Genomic DNA, 20,708 nt, shown 5'->3' on the forward strand with positions numbered 1-20,708 from the left:
CTAAACTTTTCCTTTTTTGTAATTGTGCAGTTGATTTTTTTTTTTAACTCAAGTAAGGCTTTTACATATATCATTATTAAATTTCAATTTATTGGGTTTGGCCCATTGTTCTAGCCTAAGCTATTTAAGTATTGGTTTATTTTCCCCTTGAGCCTGCTTTTTAAATCAACAGGGAAGCACATGCCTAAAGGCTAGAAAACTATACTGGTCAGGCAGGTAAAGTGCTGAACTGGCAAAAATGATATATGCTTCAATTTAGTTTCTTAGGATTCAATGGGGAGTGGGTTGATTATTTCTTTTTGATTTATTCTACCATATAATGCTTTTTACATTAAAATGGCATAAAATTTTGATATCACATTAAGTTGATTGTAAATTTATCAAAAGTAGGAGGAATATGGGGGTGGGTGGGACACTTTCTAATGTAGGAATTAGTTGATATGTTGGCTTGTTTTGAAGAATTGGATTTTTAAACATCATTTTTCTTCTTTGTTTTAAGGAATGGTTCTCTGGATGGGAATTAGAAAGAGATAATGTAGGTGATTCTTTGCCTCAAATTTAAATAATTGAATGAATGTAGCCTCAGTCAAACTGAGACCTGTTAAAGACCTTAGCTTAAAAAAGTTCAAGGTCTCCCATTTCATCCAGGTTGATTTTCAGTTCTCTTTATCTATATCTTGTCATTGGACCCACATGGCTCTGGAGGAGAAAGTGAGGCAGATGACCTTGCACAGCCCTCCCTCTCTTAAATCCAATTCACTTGCATGTCATAGCATCACCACCCTAATGTCATGGTCCTGTTTGAGAATGAAGAACAAACAACAACCTCTAAGGTCAGAGGCATAGATTTCGATATTCAGTTATAGAAGTGATAGATAAAGCTATAGGAATAGATTAATTCACCAAAAAAGAAAGAATAGACAAGAGAGATAAGGGCAGAACCTTGTAGAACCTCTATAATTCAGGGATGGAAATTATATACTCACATATACACATATATGAATATGTTTATATACATATATATGAATATATACATAAATAGGTATATACACACTTATTTAAAACAATCTTGTAAAGCTAGAGTATAAAATCTAGTTCTGCTCTTTTTTCTATATTTCTTTTGACCTCGAAGAAATTGAGATTTTGTAATAAAAACATTTTAGACATTATTCTCTTATTATTAAGGATCATTCATATGTATATTCACAGAAAGGCAACATGGGCAGTGAATAGTAATAGGGATAGATGATGGATAGATACATCATTTATTAGGCACCTATTATGTACCCAGTGCTGAAAGTAATTATACAAATAGAAGCAAGACAGACTCTACTCATAAGGTGTTTGCATTCTTATAGAAAAGACAGCATATAAAGGTCAACTGCAAAAGGTTGGAGAGAAAGTTGAGTAAAACAGCATATTTGGAGCTGGTAGCTTAGAAGGAAGGTGAAGGCTTTGTCCTTATATGATAAGGAGAAAACTCACCTGAGTAGTTCCCATGACAAAGTCTAAAGCTCCAATTTTATGGGATTATGGCCAGAGTAGAAGCAGCACAGGATGGAGTTGGTAAACTAAGTTCAGAATCAGAAAGGTATGTTTCACAAGTCTTACCTCTTACAAGCACTGACTGTAGGATGGTAGAGAAGTTACTTATTCTCCCCATGCTCTTTCATAGAAAATAGTTTCTGATCTACACTGGTGCAGGAAGCTGCTAGTGAGCTCCATTTATCAATGAAATCACAGTTCCAGGTGGCCAAAAAAAAAAAATACATATGTATTTAGAGTCATAAGTTAAGATTTTTGTACCTAGAACAAGTAAATGGGGTTTGGGGGGGTGGCATTGGAGTGTGCAGTTCAACTGGTGAAGAAGGAAAAGTATCTTGAAGAAAGATCATCATCATCATCTTTATGAGAAATAGTGCCAGGCAGCAGAGGACCCAGGTAATGTTTTTGGGGGGTGAGTGGCAATGGGGGAGTTTGAAGGAAGTTTGAAGAAAGTCTACAATAATCTAGATGATGATTGTAGAATTCTACAGTTTTTTTTTAGATTCTCTAAATTTCTCAAATTTTAGGGGGAAGAAGAGTACCCTGGGCTGAGATAGTTACCATGATAGGAAGGCAGGGGACAAGTTTGAAGAAACAAATTAGTCTGCCAATTAACACTGTCATTGTCCTTTAAATTTTTTTTTTACCGTGGTGCAAAGCTTAATGGCCTTACTAGTTATGACTGCTCAGTGATAAAGAGAACTTCAGCATGACTACCTACAACAAATTCTCACAAAAAGCTTTTTTTAAAAAATAATTTGTGACAGATATACAAGTAATTGCAATTCAGTATAGCCAAAGCCCCTATACCCCTAGATTTGAATCAAGGTGTCAGAGAAAAGAGAGAATTCTAGGAGTAGATGAAGTCCAGCTCTGCTGATGACTATCTGTGTAGCTTCAGGAAAGTCACTTAAACAACTCTGAGTCTCATTTTCCTGACATTAGAACTGATAATTTCTAAACTTTAATATTACTTGCTTTTATGATAAAATTTATAGATTATTTTAATATAGTTTTCCTGTTAAACTATGATTGACTGTATTGAATTTTTGCTGGATAACTTCTGGAGGGATCCTAATAAAACACTAAAAAAAGACATGGAATGTAGGTGAGGAGGAGGAGGAAGTAACAATGACCAAACTAACAGAAATAGGCTCTGAATATTGGAGAATTATTAAGAGATGAATCTGCGTAGTTCCAAAGTACTGACTTTGGATATAATCTTGTTTTGAATTATCTATCTGATTTCTTTAATTTATTATATTGAATTATCTGATTTTAAAAAGCTTATTATATTGGACCAGAAGTGAGCCTTCTTGTAAAAATGACAGTAAGAGAAAAATACTTTTTTGTTCAGTTATTTTTCAGTTATGTCCTACTCTTTGTGATCCCATTTGGGGTTTTCTTGGCAAAGATAATGTTTTGCCCTTTCTTTTTCTAGCTCATTTCACAGATGAGGAAATTGAGGCAAATAGGATTAAATGACTTACCCAGGTTTACCCAACTAATAAGTATTTTAAAGTCAGATTTGAACTCATGAAGATGAGCTTTCCTGAGTCCAGACCCTGTACTCTGTTCATTGTCCCACCTAGGTACTTGAAAAAATGAATTATTCATGTAAAACAATCTTTATTACAACCCAGATTTATAAACCTGTACACACCTTCCTAAAGCTGTGCCATACAGATGCTATCAACAAAAATGGACCCACCAACATATGTTCATTGGAATCTTGAACTGAAGGATAACAAACTATAGAGTTAGAAGGGACATTAAAGATCTCTCTACCTTCCCCTTTTTACTGGTCATAAAATGTTAATACTGAGACCTCAAGGGCATAAATATCAGAGTCAAGGCTTTAGTGAAAGACCTTTGCCTCCTCCAAACCCAATATTCTTTCTACTAAACTCTACAACTTTTCTTATTCAGAATGAGGTGAATGTCAGGAGTTAAGATGGAAAGGAACATAAGCTACTTCATCTGAACTCAATTTAATTAAAGACATCCAAAGGCAGCCCAATTTATTTCAGTCTCTCTTACAGTCTGTCAACAACCTTGCCTAGCTCTCCTTAACATGAGTCACTTAAGGGGAAAAAACCCCCTTAAAATTAGTCCTGCAAAGCAAGTCATCCAAATCTATGCTACCTACTTCCCCATGAAGAAAAGGTAAAATGAGGATTGCCAAAATGCAAAGTATCTATTAAAAATTTTTAAAAGCTGTTTCACAAGGTAAGAAAATTATTGTTAAGGGAGCTACAAGAAGGCCTTTAGGGAACTTAGGTATATTCCCTTTAGAGAATTTATGGGAGGAAATTCATGTATAAGTTGTGATCTCCACTAGTGAAGGAAGAAAGTACCCTTATTGAGGAGATAATTGAATCATTGATATATAGAAATAATAATAATAATAATTAATTCACACTTAAAAAGCCTTTTAAGATTTGAAAAGTGCTTTATATTTATCTTAAGTGATTTGTATAGCAATCCTTTGAGATTGGGGATATGATCGTTACTATTTTACACATTAGGTAATTCAGGCTGAGAGAAATTAAAATGATAATAATAATTAATATTTATGTAGCATCTACTGTGTGCTAGACATCATACTAAGAGCTTTACAAATATTCTTTCATTTGATCCTCACAACAACTCTGGGAGGCAGGTACTATTTTTATCCCCATTTTATAGTTGAGGAAACTGAGGTAAATGAAGGTCAAGTGACTTGTTCAGGATCACATAGTTAATAAGTGTCTGAGGCAGGATTTGAATTCAGGTGTTTCTGACTCTAAGTGCAACACTTTATCCACTAAATCATCTTGACGTTTTCCTAATTTCCCATGAAGAAAAAAGCAGTTAAATCACTGAAATGGAAACAGTAGGAACCAATTAGTATTGAGGCAGGGCACCTCTGTCTGTGCGGGGGAAAAAAGGTTTTTCCCCAAGTAGGCTATGATGTATCTTTTTCTTTTAGATGTGACAGTAGCCACAAGCTCAGTGAGCTGCCTACTTCCATCATTCCATTTGTTCCTCTAGCTCCTTTTCAAATCCCAGAACAATTATTGTCTGAATGAAGTGTTCTCAGTTCCTGCTCAGTGACTTCAACTTTCTCCCTTTTTTCTGGTGCTATATGTTCTTCCCTCTGCCAGCTCTTCCATTTTTATCCTTCCTCTCCTTCCACTTGCCCCTCATTCAAATATGTTAATGATAAATGGTGCTATACCTCACAACTCCTATAACAACAACTCACATGTCCATAGTGCTCTAAGGTTGCTTTATAGTTTATTACTATCTTTTGTTTTTCTAGCATCTTTATTTTCAAACATATCCTCTTTCCTTCCATATCCTGTATAGTCATCCATCCTTTATAATAAATAATAACAGGTGGGATTTTGACTAAACTTACCTACATATTACTTAAGTCAAGCAATGCATAATAATTCAAACAATTAGCCCCTACCCAAATACCCCACTTCTGCAATAAAGGAGAGAAATACCTTTTCTCATTCTTCTTCAGGACTAATCTCAATGGGCAGAATTACATAGCCTTCAGTTTTGTTCTTTCGTCTTTCATTTCCATTAATGTATTGACTGTATTCCTAGTCAGGCTTATTCATAATAATATTATTTATTCTGCATCATTCCTCATGTTTCTCTGAATTCTTTATATTCATCATTTTTTAGTGCACTAATATTTCATTACAGTTGTATAACAACTTTCTCAGTGTTTCCCAATAGAAGACTTTCTACTTTATTTCTAGTTCTTTGCTGATTTTTTTTAAAAAGTACTTCTCTGAATATTTTAATGTATATGGGACTTTCTTTTTGTCTTTGGCTTTTGGGGAGTATATGCCTTGCATCAGGATCTTTGGATTAAAGACTATGGTTGCATCACTTTAATTTTTAGCATGATTCCAAATTGCTATCTTGAATTAACCATCCAAAGCTCAATTGAATATAACCTTTCCATAGCCCCTCCAATATTGATCATTTCCAAATACTGTCACATTATTGCCTATAAAATAAAGTTGTTTTGATGTGTATTATTATTATTAATTATTTGGAACAATCTTTCTTATGATTGTTAAGAATTTGCAATTCTTCTTTTGAGAGGTTTGTTTACATTTATATCCATAAAAGAATAATCTTAAATATTTGATTTGGTTTTTTATACATGTTGGATGACTTAACAAAGTCATTTTAAAGGAATATTTCTCATGTTGATTTTGTTTATGCAAAAAAACTTCAGTTTTATGAAACTGAACTTTATTGTACTTTTTATGATTGTTTCTTATAAAAGATACCTATCTTATCTACACAACTAGTTAGCATTTATTACTTAAGGTCTAAAAGTGTTTTACAAATAGCATCTAGGTTATACCTCATGACAAATCTGACATCCATGGGATAGATGACTTTTTAGATGCCTTCCATTCAAATCCCAAGGCACAGATTAATATTTTAAAAGAGAAACTCTATCTTACTGTACTTGAAGCCATCTTAAATTTCACAAAATCTGACAAATCCCCATTTTATAAGTGGGGAAACTGAGACATATAGACTAGCTCAAAGTCATATAGCTAGTAAGTGGTTGAGGCTAGATTTCAACTCAAGTTTTCCTCACTTAATGTCCTACACTCTATCTACTTCCCCACCTGGCTGTCTTGATCATCTTCCCTTCTATTTTTTAAATGATATGACTTTTAATCAGGTACGAATACATTCTGAACTCTAGAGTTTACAAAAAAGGGTTTCTCTCTATACTTCTTTTAAGTAGGTTCAAATATTATTGTACATACTTTATAGATGATGTTGCTGAAATTTATATGACTTGCCCATTGTTACACAGTTAATATGAGAGAGAGGATTTGAACCTTGGTTTCCTCATTCCAAATCTATCACACTTGTTATTTTACAACAACATTTCTACTTGTTATGGACTTAGGGAAATACAACCTCAACTCCCTTAAATGAATCCATGCTTCACAGGGTATGGATGATACAGAGTTCTCTTGTTCAGTCTAGTAATGTGTTTGTGACCCCATTTGTGGTTTTTTTGGGTAAAGGCACTGGAATGACTTACCATTTCCTTCTCCAGCTCATTTTACAGAACAGGAAACTGAGGCAAACAGGGTTAAGTGACTTGCATAGAGTCACACAGCTAATAAAGTCTCTGAGAACAGATGTAAACTCAGAATATTGAGTCTTCCTGATTCTGGGCCTGACACTATCCACTGTATTACCTACTTTACTATACTTATTCTAGAGTTTACTAAAGAATTTAATTTAAAAAAATCTGAATCATAGCATTTATTTTATTTAAATAAAAATATTACTATTTAAAATAAAAAAATATTTTAAAAGAGACTATACTTTCTGTGACTGCTCTGCCATTAACTGGCTAAGCAAGTATAGACAAGTAACTTCTCTGAATCTCAGATTCCTCATCAATGAAATAGAAATGATGATAATAGAACTGCTTATTTCAATAGTTATAAGGATAGAATGAGAGATTAGATGTAAAGAAGTATTTTGAAAACTCCACAGGGTCCCTACTTCTACCATGTATGGCTATTGTTATTATTTCACCATTCAGATCATTCAGAACTGGAAGTTCTCTGTCCTATGTTAGGTCTTAATTTGGAGCTCTCACAAAACTTTTCCTTTTATGTGACAAGAATTGGCCATAAAAACTAACAAATTCATCTTGCTTACTCCTGATGTAGGGAAAAGTAACCCAAGAAACTTGAACTCAAGGATATAGAAAGTGTACAATTTGTGTCCTCTGTTGCAGTCTCTCTCTAGAGAATGGAAGGACAGTAGAATAGAAAGCTTTTGCAATTACAAAGTACTCCCCAAATATGCCTTTCAGATGGAGCTTACTCTCCATGTTATGGATGAATGCAATGGATGGCTTTTTAAATGCCTTTTATCCAAATCCCAAGGCACAGATTGACATTTTAAAAGAGAAATTCTATCTCACTACACATGAAGCCATCTTAAGTTTGACAAAAATATTTGAAAATAGGAAAAAACCATAGTGCTGTTCATTCCTTGGCTTACAGTAAGCCTGTCAGGTAAGCATGGCATCCTTCTGAGAAGCAAAATATGACTCACCTTTCAATTCTCGCTGATGGTACTCTTTGTTTTTAAGAATAGGGTGTGAAATCCACATCCATGGATGATGTTTTCGGAGCTGAGGAAGCATATAATGCGTTACAAATCCCACTGCACAGGCCAGGGCAAACAATATGAGGCTAAGGAAAGGCTAAGATAAAAGGAGAAAACCAAATTTTATTATTTATTTGAGGGAAGGGAGATTGCACATTAACTATTTCTGTTATTTTTCCTCTTAAAGAAACACAGAGCCAAATCCAGATCTTGTTCTATAACTCTGAAAGCTTTTTCTCCACCTCATGAAATCTATGTCTGCTGAGAAACATTAATAAGGTTCAAATTCCCAAATATGATCTGTGGGGATGGAAAAATGGCCCACAGAAATACAGAAGCTTTCATGAATTCAGCTCCTTGATGTGACCTTAAATTACTTCTGGTTTTGTCTGAAGGGAAGGTTAAGAACAAGAAATTAGTCAGATTTATTTTGTCAGTGAATAAAACATGCTGTAGGGTTAGAGGGTAGAAAGAAGGGCATCTACCTACAGGAAGCATCAGCCAGAAATTCCATCTAAAGTGCTTCACTTTTCTGATTACTATTATGGATACATGTTGAGTCCCGAGCTCTCTTAACTAATTAGATATTGATGCTCTAGGAGGTCTTGAATGGAAAATATTTGGACTACATTTCACATCCCAGTGGGAATGATTGATGGAAAAAACCACTTTCATGAATTTGAACTGTGTTCTTCAAAGTCCTGGTTTTGGGGCATCCTGTAAATTGGTTAAGGGTTGCCTGCATCTGAGAGAAGCCATGATTGCACAACATATATGGTAGTTGTTTTAATATGTTTTGTTTTATTTGATTCCATTTGCTTCTGTATAACTAAAGAGCCCCATAGTAAATCATGTTAATGGGAGTGATTCCATAGTGTTTTGAGAGTGAGAATGAATTGAAATATAACAGGAAAGGAAGGGATGAAGTTTTTGTTTTTGTTGTTGTTGTTGAATGAAGGTTGAACAAAAAGACTAATTGGATTAATCCACACAGAGTACAGTCTCTATGCTAACTTGGTGAGCACTTTTATCCACAAAAGAAGTGATTCTAAGGATAAGAGGTAACCATCTCTCTGAGAATCATAAGGAGTTTAGCCTTTTTTTCTTGAGTACATTCTAGTGTAAAATGGCTACAAAGGTGGCCAGTCATCATGGGATTACCAGTGAATGGTCTTTCCTACTGAACAAGATCAATAGTTCCTCCTGGTGATTAAACACAATGATTCTAATATCTATCTATCTATCTATATGTATATATATCTATATCTAAATATGCATGTGCATCTATGTGTCTATGTGTCTATGTATCTATGTATCTATCTATCTATCTCCTGAGCTTTGTTCTAGCTAATTCAAGTTTGGGAAATTGTTTTAACAACCAACAGATTTTTCTAGAGTCCCCAAACTTCTACTGGTCGAAATATATATTCAAAAGCCTGGTGCTTTGTGAACAAATACAAGATCTTGAAAACAAAAAAACAAAAACAAAAAAGACACTAGCAATATGAGTGATGAAAATAGGTAATAGAATACTCACCCTTAATGAGAGGAAAACAGTACTAGCACTCACTGCAAATGAAAGAATAGCAACCACAGTGCAGACGATGAGATCAGATTTTAGAATCTCCTTCTGTAAAAAGAAGTTAAGGATTAAGGCTCCCTCTCGCCCTGTTCTAGGAACATAAGGGAATTCCAGGAAATGCTATTGGCATTCTACAGACTCACCTGAAATATACTTTGTAGTATGTATACTATGATGTAATACAAAATGCAGCGTTCCATGAATTAGAAGCAATGGGAGAATTTGGGTTGGTTGGTTAGAGAGGCAAAATTCATATATTCCTGGTGCCATATTTCAAACCCTACCAAAGTGCAAATCCTGCTGAATATTCAAAAAACATAAAGTTCCTACTCTATGAGCAACAGATTGGGACAGTGAATCGATCCTTGAAAAGATCATGCAATATTTGGTTAAAGTGGTTCTTCCTCTAAAACAGGGAAGTAAATTTTGGGAGCAGCTGGTGCTACAATTGGTAAAAGTCTAGTCCTGGAGTCAGAGAGACCTGTCTTTAAATAAATACAACCTCAGACTCTTACTAGTTGTGTGGACTTATGCAAATCACTTAACCCTGCTTGCCTCAGTTTCCTCAATTGTAAAGGGGATAATAATGCCAGCTTTCCAGAGCTGTTGTAATGGTCCAATGAAATCTTATTTTTCCAAGTTCTAGCACAGTGGCCAGTATGTAGTAAGCCCTGAATAAATCCTTATTCCTTTCTCTCCCGAAACCTTTTATAATTTCTTTGTTTCATAAGCGTGGATTAAAAACAAGGGCAAAAAAATCAGCCAGCAATCTCCCAATTTTTGATTTTAGTATGAAGCAGCATAGATTTTTAAATCCCCAACAGCACAGACTGAAAATTATTTTGTAAGAAAAATCCACTTTATATTCACAAAGATGGCATGTTTGTCTAGCACATAAAATATAAAATGTTGTGAGAAAGGTTTAGAAAGAGGAAAGGGGTGCCTATGAACAGTTTCAGGATGACAGCAAAATAAGAGATAACATGATTGTTTAAAATGGAATCACAGAAATTTGGAGCTGAAGGGAACCTTGGAGAAAAAGCAAGTTCCCCCATTTTTCAGATGAAGATTTGTCTGTGCCTACCCAATTACTCCAACTTGTTAAGAGACCACATTACTGAAGAGTTTCTGGAAGGTAATTAAAACTGAATTTAAACTGAAATTTGAAAATTAAACACACACACACACACACACACACACACACACAACAAATTCACTCCTCACTTCTAGTCTGAAAAAGGAACTGTGCCATTTAAATGATTGTTTTTGGATGTGGCCTGCCTAGCAGAATGAATAGAAAAGTATACCTTGGGTTTTTTCTTTTGTTTTTAATTATGCTTTGGAGCTCCCTACAAGCCATGTTGCTAGTTATCTGGCTGTTTGTACTAAAGGCCAAACTAAAAGGAAGGAAGTAGGAAGCAAAGCTTGAATTAACACCCTCAGGCCTCTGTTTAATGTAGTAATCAACCATAGGCTTGCCTATAGGAATTAATTATAAAGCACGGAAGTGCCATTCTCAAAGTTGAATGGTCAATTATCTACCCCAGCTGCTTTGAAATTCAATTCTCAATAGCTGACAATCCCTTCCATGGTTATTGGATAGAGGGGGAAATCATATAACCACACACTAAAGATGCCATGTTTATTTTCTGTAATGCTAATCTGAAATTAGCATAAAGAAGAACAGATTGGGCTTTAATATTCATCCTATTGAGTGTGGCTCTCAGAGACTGTTAACAGTCATTTGTTTCTAGTAATGGCCAATTTTCATAAATCTCTTATTTCACACCAAATGCCTTATTGAAGGCTAGCCTTACTTAAAGCATAGGCCTACAGTCACAATCTCTGTATGATGAGCAACGATGATAATTTATTCCCTTCTATTACTCATTGACATGTCAATTAAAAAAAAAAACACAACAAAACTATAACATCTAAGCACTGTTATACATTTATTAGGGAGTAAACATTCAAGTCCTCCCCTATCTTCAGCCATTTCACTGAAAAATCAAGGGTCATCTTAAATATAAACATGATCACCATTTCACAGAGATTTTTCATTGTTGCAGTGTTGTTTCTGTCTTATCCAATTTGTGACCCCATTTGGATTTTTTTTTTCGCAAAGACAGTGGAGTGGTTTGCCATTTCCTTTTCCAGCTCATTTTACAGATGAGGAAACTGAGGCAAATGAATTGCCCAGGGTCACACAGCTAGAAAATTTCTGAGGTCAGATTTAAACTCAGGAAAATGAGTCTTCCTGACTCTAGATGAGACACTCTATCCACTATACCTCTTAGCTGCCCACCTAACATTTTTAGGTACAATATAAATGCCAGCTATTATTATTAGAATATTTGAGGGAAGATCACCTTAGAATTTGATTCATCTTCTTTTAGGACAATAAAGTCTGGCTGTCTCTATTTTTGTCTCTGTTTCTGTCTGTCTCTGTCTCTCTCTATGTATGTAAGCAAGTATACTCAAGTGTGTTGTAGGAAGTCTCAAACTTCAGCTCAGGAAAAGGTGTTGTAACTAAAAATGAGAGAATCTGAATCTGATTTTTCAAAAAAATATTATAATGGGGTGGAATTATATTTCCTAATGGCCTATTGCAAAATTATTGAATCATCTCAAGCATCATATCTAATCTCCTAAAATAATAACTCTAATACTATATAATAAACCATTTCTAAAATATGTAATTCAAATAGGGAAATATGATAATCAAACACATTAAATTAAAAACACGATGCTAAATCACTATCTCACACACAAAATGATTACTTGTTTCTTTTTAATTACTGTGTTTTTGGCAATAAGAAGTCGGGGGATAATAATACTAGTAATGGTAATAACAGCAGCTAGCATTAAATAACATTTTCAGTTTTGCAAAGTACTTTCCCTATATTATCGCATTAGGGTCACAGAATGTGGAAAGGGTGTGTTTGTGTTGATTTTTTTTTTTTTTTGAGGTTTAGGGCTTAGTAGTAAAAAAATATTATTCTTTCGTTTACTGTGCTGTTTTCTTCTCTACCCTCAGCTCAATAGATCCTCCACTTTCCCTACTCTGAGATTTCCAATAGTTCTGAGACTTCTATAAGTGACCAGGGAAACTTAAGGAACCTATAAGGTAACATGCTGACTAAGGTGAATTAATTGTTGTATTGCTTGCCTACCATAAGTAACATAAGTGCCTATGATTGGCAGAGTACCAAAAATGTGAATTGCTCTGAATTGATACTAAGTCTTTTAAGGTAGTTTGCAATTTATGAGCAGGTTATATTCCAAAGGCTTGTTTATAAATTGTTTGTTTGGAATCTAGAATGCATTTTACTATAAAAATGAGATTTGTACCTGGTGGTTAGTATCCTATGACAGTCTATAAAAGTCAACTTAACCAATAAGGTATCTAATATACATGATTATACTAACAAAGCCATAGAATTTAATTACCATGATTCCATGAGAAACCTGTTTTGAGTTTCAATTTGGGATTCCAGCAATATATGTCCTCCTTGCCAGACCTGCCAAGCAATGTGAAAAGGGACTCCTCTGGCACAAAATCATTTGTGATCTGGGGCAGGGCTTTTTGGATTAGTATTGCATTTGGGGATATGGAAAGGGATGCTATGTTAGGGTTTGATGTCATTCATCTCCAGTATTACAGCATAAATATAATGGACTCACCACTGAATCTCTCATCTTCTTGGGAAGTGGATCTGATGGCATCTCTTCCAAATTTGGGTGTAAGAAGTGGGGAAATAATTTACATCGAATAAAAGACCTAAAAGTGGATAAATACAAACTTTGCCTTAGAAAACAAGCTCTTCTGGGAGTGTTTTAGGTAACAAAAATATTATATTTAATTATAGGCAAATGAAGGTACTCCCCATTTTATTCCTAAACATAGGTCATTTAAGCAATTGAATCACACAAATATTTTTGTTTTCCCTTTGCTCCTAATGGATTATTTGAATTAGACATTAAAAATAATTACTCCCCCTAATTCCAAATAAATACTCCTCATTTTTAATGTATACCCCTGGTGTCTTAGAAACTCAAAATATTATATCAAAATGAATTAAATTATACAGAAAACATAGCTGTGAAGTAGAGGATGATCTGATATAACTTTCCAAGATAAAAGAGAATTAATGTTTTGTGTAAGAGGCTTAATAAAAGTATTTGAAAAATAGGTTTATTTCTCTCAAATCCGGAGGAGTAGTAGTCAACCATTGTCTAGAACCTTGGACCATTAGTTTGGAGTTGGGGAAACAGCTCTGAGGGGCATATTTTTACATACCCAGGTTCTAACAGGTTCTAGCACAACACTTTCTCAGATCCCATTTAATAATCACATGGTAAAAGTTTACTGAATCGAATTGAATTCTGCTAAATTGAGGGAATCAGCAGTAAGACAAAAGGATTCTATCTTTTGTCTCATTCAATGCACAATATTACTACTAAGACTCTTATCATAGGTATCGCAGCCTTTTTTTAGTGACATCCACAAAAATTTTATTCTTTCACTTTGTGATAAGCTATCTTGAAAGGATAAAATAAGCAAGTAAATGCTGACTTGCTTCTATGTTTGACCCTCTCTCTGCCCCTTCTTCCTAACTCTTTCATTATTATAGATAATTATAATTTTCATTTCAACATAGATTTCATTATGGATTTCAGAATTATAGAATAATTACAGTCCCTCTGATGTCCACAGTAGTAACTGTCTCTATTAGTCCAAGAGCTTCTCTACCTTTGGGAAAATTGTGCACGTTGGTATTATGGTAGGGTACAATTTTATGTAAAAATAAGATATTTCATTCTAAAATAACACATATAACAACAATTTACATTGTTAAAAGATGTGATTAAGGGATAAAAGACTAGGAAGTGGATGTGAAATTGGAAAAAGTCAGTGTTAAAGGGTTTCAAACACTTGGGCTTAATTTGTAACTTCGATTCCAGAAGAAACATGTGTCATTTGGAGAATAATGAACAGAAACAATTCCTTCTATCTTGGGCATATTCTGTAGTACATTAAGAATATTATTTTCCTAAATAAACAAAGTATCAACTTCCATTTCCAAAATTAGATTCTTCTAATTTGTCTGGGTATAGGTTTGCTACTCAGGAAAAAAAAAAAAAAAAAAAAAAAAACTTAGTGTAAGTAAACAGATTATGGATCCCTTGTTTGCTTCACTGAAAGGGCAGGCAAAACCCTAGCTTTGTGAACCACATATCATCCCAGCCCTGCAGAAAGGCATCTGTCTATTCCATTGTTTTGTTTACTTTTAGACAATGAAATCTCAAATAAAATTAGATCTTGATCATTAATTTCAGGAAGTTTTCTGTGTTTTAATGATTTCTCCCCTCCTTCCTCTACCCCCCTCCACCCTGTGACTTGTTAATTTTATGGGAAGATGGATCAGACCACAGTGAATGCTGAGCATGATCTCCACACTTCAGGGAAAATGCAACCCTGCAGAAATTTTGTGTAACATGCTAGTTTATGGGAAAATGCAGGAATAGCACAATGTAAAGAATTAGCCATGGTACTTACATTAAAACAGATGGATCACTGCTTTGTCTGCTAAGGTGATAGGAAACTGCAACCAAAAGACCACAGAAGGCAGAAAACAGGGCTGGAATATGTTGTGTACTCCAAGGTTCCTAAAAGGAAAGAAAAACATTAGAAAAAAAATACACATAAAAGATGAACTAGATAAAGGGTTCACTGGAACCAAAGGGCACTTCATAAAAAGCCATTGATTCATCACTCACAAAATGACCAAGCTCAAATTTTTGACCTTTCAGTACTTTTCTTGACCCTAAAACCTCTATTGTCTATTTACCATTCTGGTTGCTATACACCATAGGTGACATTTTACCAATGGCCTTCCTTGAAAGATGCTACACAGAAGTAAATGTGATGCTTCAGATGTGAATTGGTTCGGGCATAGTACAACAAGATTATTACCTCTTTTATTCTTGATATATTTTCTTCTTGAGAACAGGTACCTTCATTATTGCTTTCATATGCTCAGAACCTAGGACAGTACCTAGCAAAAAGGCTCTTAATAAGTCCTTATGGAATCTTAGATTTCATTAAATTTTTTTGGTTCCTGTATCATATTGCTGTTTCTATTTTTAATCATAAAAAATTCCCAGTTCTTTTTTACACAAATTATCATCTGCCAAGTTTAAATTTCATCCATTCTTTACTTGTACAGTTGATTTTTTTAATTTAAGTATAGGACTTTGCATTTTTTCTCTTAAATTTCATTTTTTTTTTATATTTGAGCTTTGTTCTATCTAACCTGTTAAATATCTTTGTTTTTTATTCTGTAATTCAACAGAATTTCTCTCCTAATTCTATGTCATCTGCAAGTGTAAAAAACATGGAATTTATGTCTTCATATAAGTCATTAATAAAAAGCTGAAAAGCACAAATCCAAGACAGAATCCACTAGTGCTCTCTCCCCAAGATGATAACAATCCATTTTTATTACCTCCCTGAGTCTGAATTCAATCTGCTCTGAATATACCTGTATATAGGTCACATTTCTATTTTATCCATTACGATATTATGGGACACTTTGATAAATGCTCTTTCTGAAATCCAGAAGTAGTAAATTTACAGCACTCCACCTAATCTAAGAAAAATAAAGAATAAAATTAGTCTGGTATGTCCTGTGCTTGATGAGCCCTTGTTACATGCAATGATTGCTGTTTTCTTTTTAAATGCTCAAAATCATGGCCTAAATGATAGTATGGTTAAGTGGATCTGGCACTGATTGAATGATCAGATTCAAAGAGTACCCATTAATGTGTCAATGAAAGAAAGTCTCTAGCACATTTTCCTAGCAGCTTGTCATTGATTCCATGCAATTTGATATGTATATTAATTTCACAGAAGGATGGATAGAGGGCATGACTATTAAATTTTCAGATGACATAAAATTAGGAAGAATAGTTAATATCTAACAAAGCAGAGCCAAAATTCAGAGATTTCAAGAGGATAGAATGAAAGGTAGCATGTTAAGGTACAAGAGCTGAAAACAGAAAGACTGAAGTTCAAATCCTATCTCAGCCATTTATTAGTTGTATGATTCAAGGCAATTCACTAAATCTTTGTGACTTATTTTCCTCCTCTATAAATGAAGAATTTAGGTTCAATGGCTTTCTAATTTCTTTTTCAGTTTTAAATCTATAATCTTATCATCTAATAAAATAAAATTGAATAGGGATGAGTATAAAGTCCTACAGCTGGATCCAAAAAATGCACAAATGCAGAACATGGGAAACATGACTAAATAATACTTTCATGAAAAGTGTCTTTTCACCCTTGGGTAATACAATCCATACGTGTTGTTTTGAAATATATATGTGCTTTTGAAATACAGTATGTTAACTTTTTCTATTGTGATGTTGATGCTCTTTGGTGTAGGGGATAGTCTGAAATCTCAAAATAAGTAAATAATATGACTAGAAATGCCCCAAGCTGACAAAAACAGACAAATAAGAAAATCACAGCACTAAAAACTGGGGACAGCATATTCCTACAGATTTTGCCATCTTTCGACTAAATCTGGAGTCCTATGTTCAGATATAGATAGCACACTTTAGGAAGGACATTGAGAAACTAGAACATATGAGGTATCAGTATAATAAGACTTTAAAGATTATGCCATGTAAAACATTGCTGAAGGAATAAGAAGAGTTAGCTTAGAGAAGAGCACATTTAGGGGACATATTGCAATGATTTGAAGACATATTATATCATGTTTGGCCTTAGGAGACAGAGAAGTAAGACATAAAGAGAGGAATGAAAGAGAGATATATTGCAGATTGATTTGAAGGAAAACTTTCTTCTAAGACTAGATGACTTTTGAAGTCTCACCCAACACTATGATTCTGTGTCCATGCCTCTTTTTTACATATCTTCACTTTTCCTCATTTTTTGCTTTTTTATTGTAGTAAGTTTATTTATTTTTAATACACATTGCTTTATGAATCATGCTGGGAGAGAAAAATCAGAGCAAAAGGGAACAACCATGGGAAAGATTAAAAAGAAAAACAGAAAAAAGAAGTGAACATAGCATGTGTTGATGTACATTCAGATCTCCTTAGATCTTTTTTGCGGTAGCAGATAGCATTTTCTGTCCCGTCTATTGGTTACTTTGGATCACTGAGCCATTGAGAAGAACCAAGTCTTTCATAGTTGATCATCACACATTTTTTTTCTGTTATTGTGTACAATGTATTTTTGGTTCTGCTTGTTTTGCTCAGTCACTTCTCGTAAAACTTTCCAGGACTTTCTATAACCAGCTTGTTCATCATTTTTATAGAACAAAAATATTCTATTACCTTCATATACCACAACTTGTTCAACTATTACCCAATTGATGGACATCAACTCCTTTTCCAATTCTTTGCTATCACAAAAAGAGTTGCTACAAACATTTTGAACATTTGAGTCCTTTCCCTTTTTTATGCTTTCCTTGAGATTTATCTCAAGGACCCAGTAATGGCACTGTTGCATCCATGGATATGCAAAGTTCTATAGCCCCTTATGCATATTTCCAGATTGATCTCCAGAACGGTTGAATTTCACAACTCTACCAACAATGCATCAGTGTCCCCATTTTCCCACATCCTCATCAACATTTATCATTGTCTTTTCCTGTCATCTTAGCCAATCTGAGAAGTGTGAAGTGGTATTTAGGAGTTGTTTTAATTTGCATTTCTCTAATCAAAAGTGATTTAGGGCATTTTTTTTTTTTCATGTAACTATAAATGACTTTAATTTCATCATCTGAAAATTGTCTGTTCATATTCTTTGACCATTTATCAGTTGTGGAATGATTTTATTCTTATATATTTGACATAGTTCTTTATATATTTTAGAAATGAGACCTTTATCAGAAACATTGGCTGTAAACATCTTTTCCCAACTTTGTCCTCCCTTTTAATATTATTTCTGTTGGTTTTGTGTTGCCAGGGCTTTTAAGAGATCATGGCATATGAACCCTTTGATCTCAGAGGCAGGGGATTTATAGGGTGTGAAAATAGCTCCAATTTAATATGCCATACAACCTTGTTGATATACATTTTTGCAAGTGTGATCAGTGTGTGGACAGTAGGCAATCCCCAATCACCATTCAGAGAAGTAGCTCATGGGCATTGTGTATGCATGGTATCTGCCAATGGGAGGAGAGTTAATTCAGTAATTCAGCAGCTCGCTCATGGACAAAAGGTCCTGATCAGGCATCCCTGTTCACATAGCCACTGATCACATAGCTACTGACTGTGATCCTCTGGCTTAACACTCCTTCCCACAATCACAAATCAATATTCCTTGCTCAACACGTTGCTGGCAGAAAACTTATTGTGCATCAAAGGTCGAAGTGGCCTTGATACTCCCTCTAGGCAGGGTCCCATAATTCAGCAGTTTTGTTTGTACAAAAACATTTTAATTTAATGAAATCAAAGTTGTCCATTTTGCCTTTTATAATGTGTTCTAGTTCTTCTTTGATGATAAATTCCTCCCTTCTCCAACGATATGATAACTAAATTATCCCTTGTTCTAATTTATTTATGGTATCATACTTTATGCCTAAAGAGTCATGAATCCATTTTGACCTTATTTTGGGATGGGGTATGAGATGTAGGTTTATGCCAAGTTTCTGACATATTATTTTCCAGTTTTCCTAGCAAATAGTAAATTCTTATTCCAGAAGCAGGAGTTTGGCAATTTATTAAATACTAGATTTATCACTCTAGTTGATTGATAGGCTTTGATGATTCTGTCATGTGTATCTAATCTATTCCACTGATCTACCACTCATATTCGTTAGCCAGTACCAAATGCTTTTGAAGACTGCTGCTTTACAATATAGTTTTAGATTTGGTACTGCTAAGCCACAATTTTTTGTATTTTTTTTTCATTAATTCCCTTGATATTCTTGACCTTTTGTTCTTCCAGATGAATCTTGTTATTCTTTTTTCTAATTCTATAAAATATTATTTTGGCAGTTTGATTGGTATGACACTAAACAAGTAGATCAATTTAGGCAGAATTGCCACTTTTATTATATCTCGGTCTAGCCATGAACAATTGATATTTCTCCAATTGTTTAGACTTGATTTTATTTGTGTAAGAAGTGTTTGTAAATGTGTTCATATAGTTCTTAGGTTTGTCTTTGCAGGTAGACTCGTAGGTGTTTTATTTTGTTTACAGTAATTTTAAATGGAATTTTTCTTTGCATATCTTGCTGATGTGCTTTATCAGTAATATATAAAAAGCAGATGCTTTGTGTGGATTTATTTTATATCCTACAACTTTGCTAAAGCTGTGAATTACTTCCAATAGTTTTTTGGATAATTTTCTAGGATTTTCTAAGTATACCATCATATCATCTGCAAAGAATGATAGTTTCATTTTCTCATTGCCTATTCTAATTCCTTTAATTTCTTTTTCTTTTCTTATTACTAAAGCCAGCATTTCAAGTACAATGTTGAACAATAATGATGATAATGAAATTGTTTCACCCCTGATTTTATTGGGAATGCATCCAGCTTTTCTCCATTAGAAATATAAAATTTTTGCAGATTTTAGATAGATACTGTTTATTTTAAGGAAAGTTTCCTTTATTCCTATGCTCTCTAGAGTTTTCAATAGAATTGGGTGCTGCATTTTGTCAAAGGCTTTTTCTGTATCTATTGAAATTATATGATTTCTGTTGGTTTTTTATTGAGATAGTTGATTATGCTAACAGTTTTCTTGATATTGAACCAGCTCTGCATGTCTGGTATGAATCCAATTTGGTCCATATATCCAGCTGACAAATTGCTATAATCTTTGCTATTTTTTAAAATTTTTTGTCAATATTCATTGGGGAGATTGGTCTATAATTTCTTTTTTCTGTTTTGCTCTTTCCTGGATGAGGTATTAGTGCCATATTTGTGTCATAGAAAGAATTTGGCAGAACTCCTCCTTTACCTATTTTTCCAAATAGTTTATATAGTATTGGAATTAATCCTTCTTTAAATGTTTGGTAGGATTAATTTGTGAATCTATCTGGCCCTGGAGATTTTTTCTTAGGGAGATCATTAAAGACTTGTTCAATTTCTTTTTCTAAAATGAGATTATTTAAGTCCTTTATTTCTTCTGTTAACCTGAGCAATTTATATTTTTGTAAATGTTCATCCATTGCAGTTAGATTATCAGATTTGCTGCTATAGAGTTGGGCAAAAATAGCTCCTAATTATTGCTTTAATTTTTTTTTTCATTGGTGTTAAGTTCAACCCTTTAATTTTTGATGGTGGTAACTTGTTTTTTTCTTTCCTTTTTCTGATCAAATTAACCAAACATTTATCTATTTTGTTAGTTTTTTCATAAAATCAATTCTTT

General features: G+C 33.9%; 1 protein-coding gene across 4 annotated transcripts in view; it reads right to left on the reverse strand.

The window, feature by feature from the left end:
- PCNX2 (pecanex 2) overlaps positions 1 to 20,708 on the reverse strand; it is a 357,972-nt gene that overhangs the window by 186,633 nt on the left and 150,631 nt on the right. For all 4 annotated transcript variants that reach the window (XM_031966919.1, XM_031966916.1, XM_031966917.1 and 1 more), the window contains 4 exons: positions 14,856 to 14,965; positions 12,980 to 13,076; positions 9,251 to 9,343; positions 7,660 to 7,810 (listed from right to left, as the gene is read on the reverse strand). In XM_031966919.1, the coding sequence (XP_031822779.1) occupies positions 7,660 to 7,810; positions 9,251 to 9,343; positions 12,980 to 13,076; positions 14,856 to 14,965 (451 nt within the window). The remainder of the gene's footprint in view (positions 1 to 7,659; positions 7,811 to 9,250; positions 9,344 to 12,979; positions 13,077 to 14,855; positions 14,966 to 20,708) is intronic.

Source organism: Sarcophilus harrisii, chromosome 4 (genome assembly GCF_902635505.1).
Source record: "Sarcophilus harrisii chromosome 4, mSarHar1.11, whole genome shotgun sequence".
NCBI lineage: Eukaryota > Metazoa > Chordata > Mammalia > Dasyuromorphia > Dasyuridae > Sarcophilus > Sarcophilus harrisii.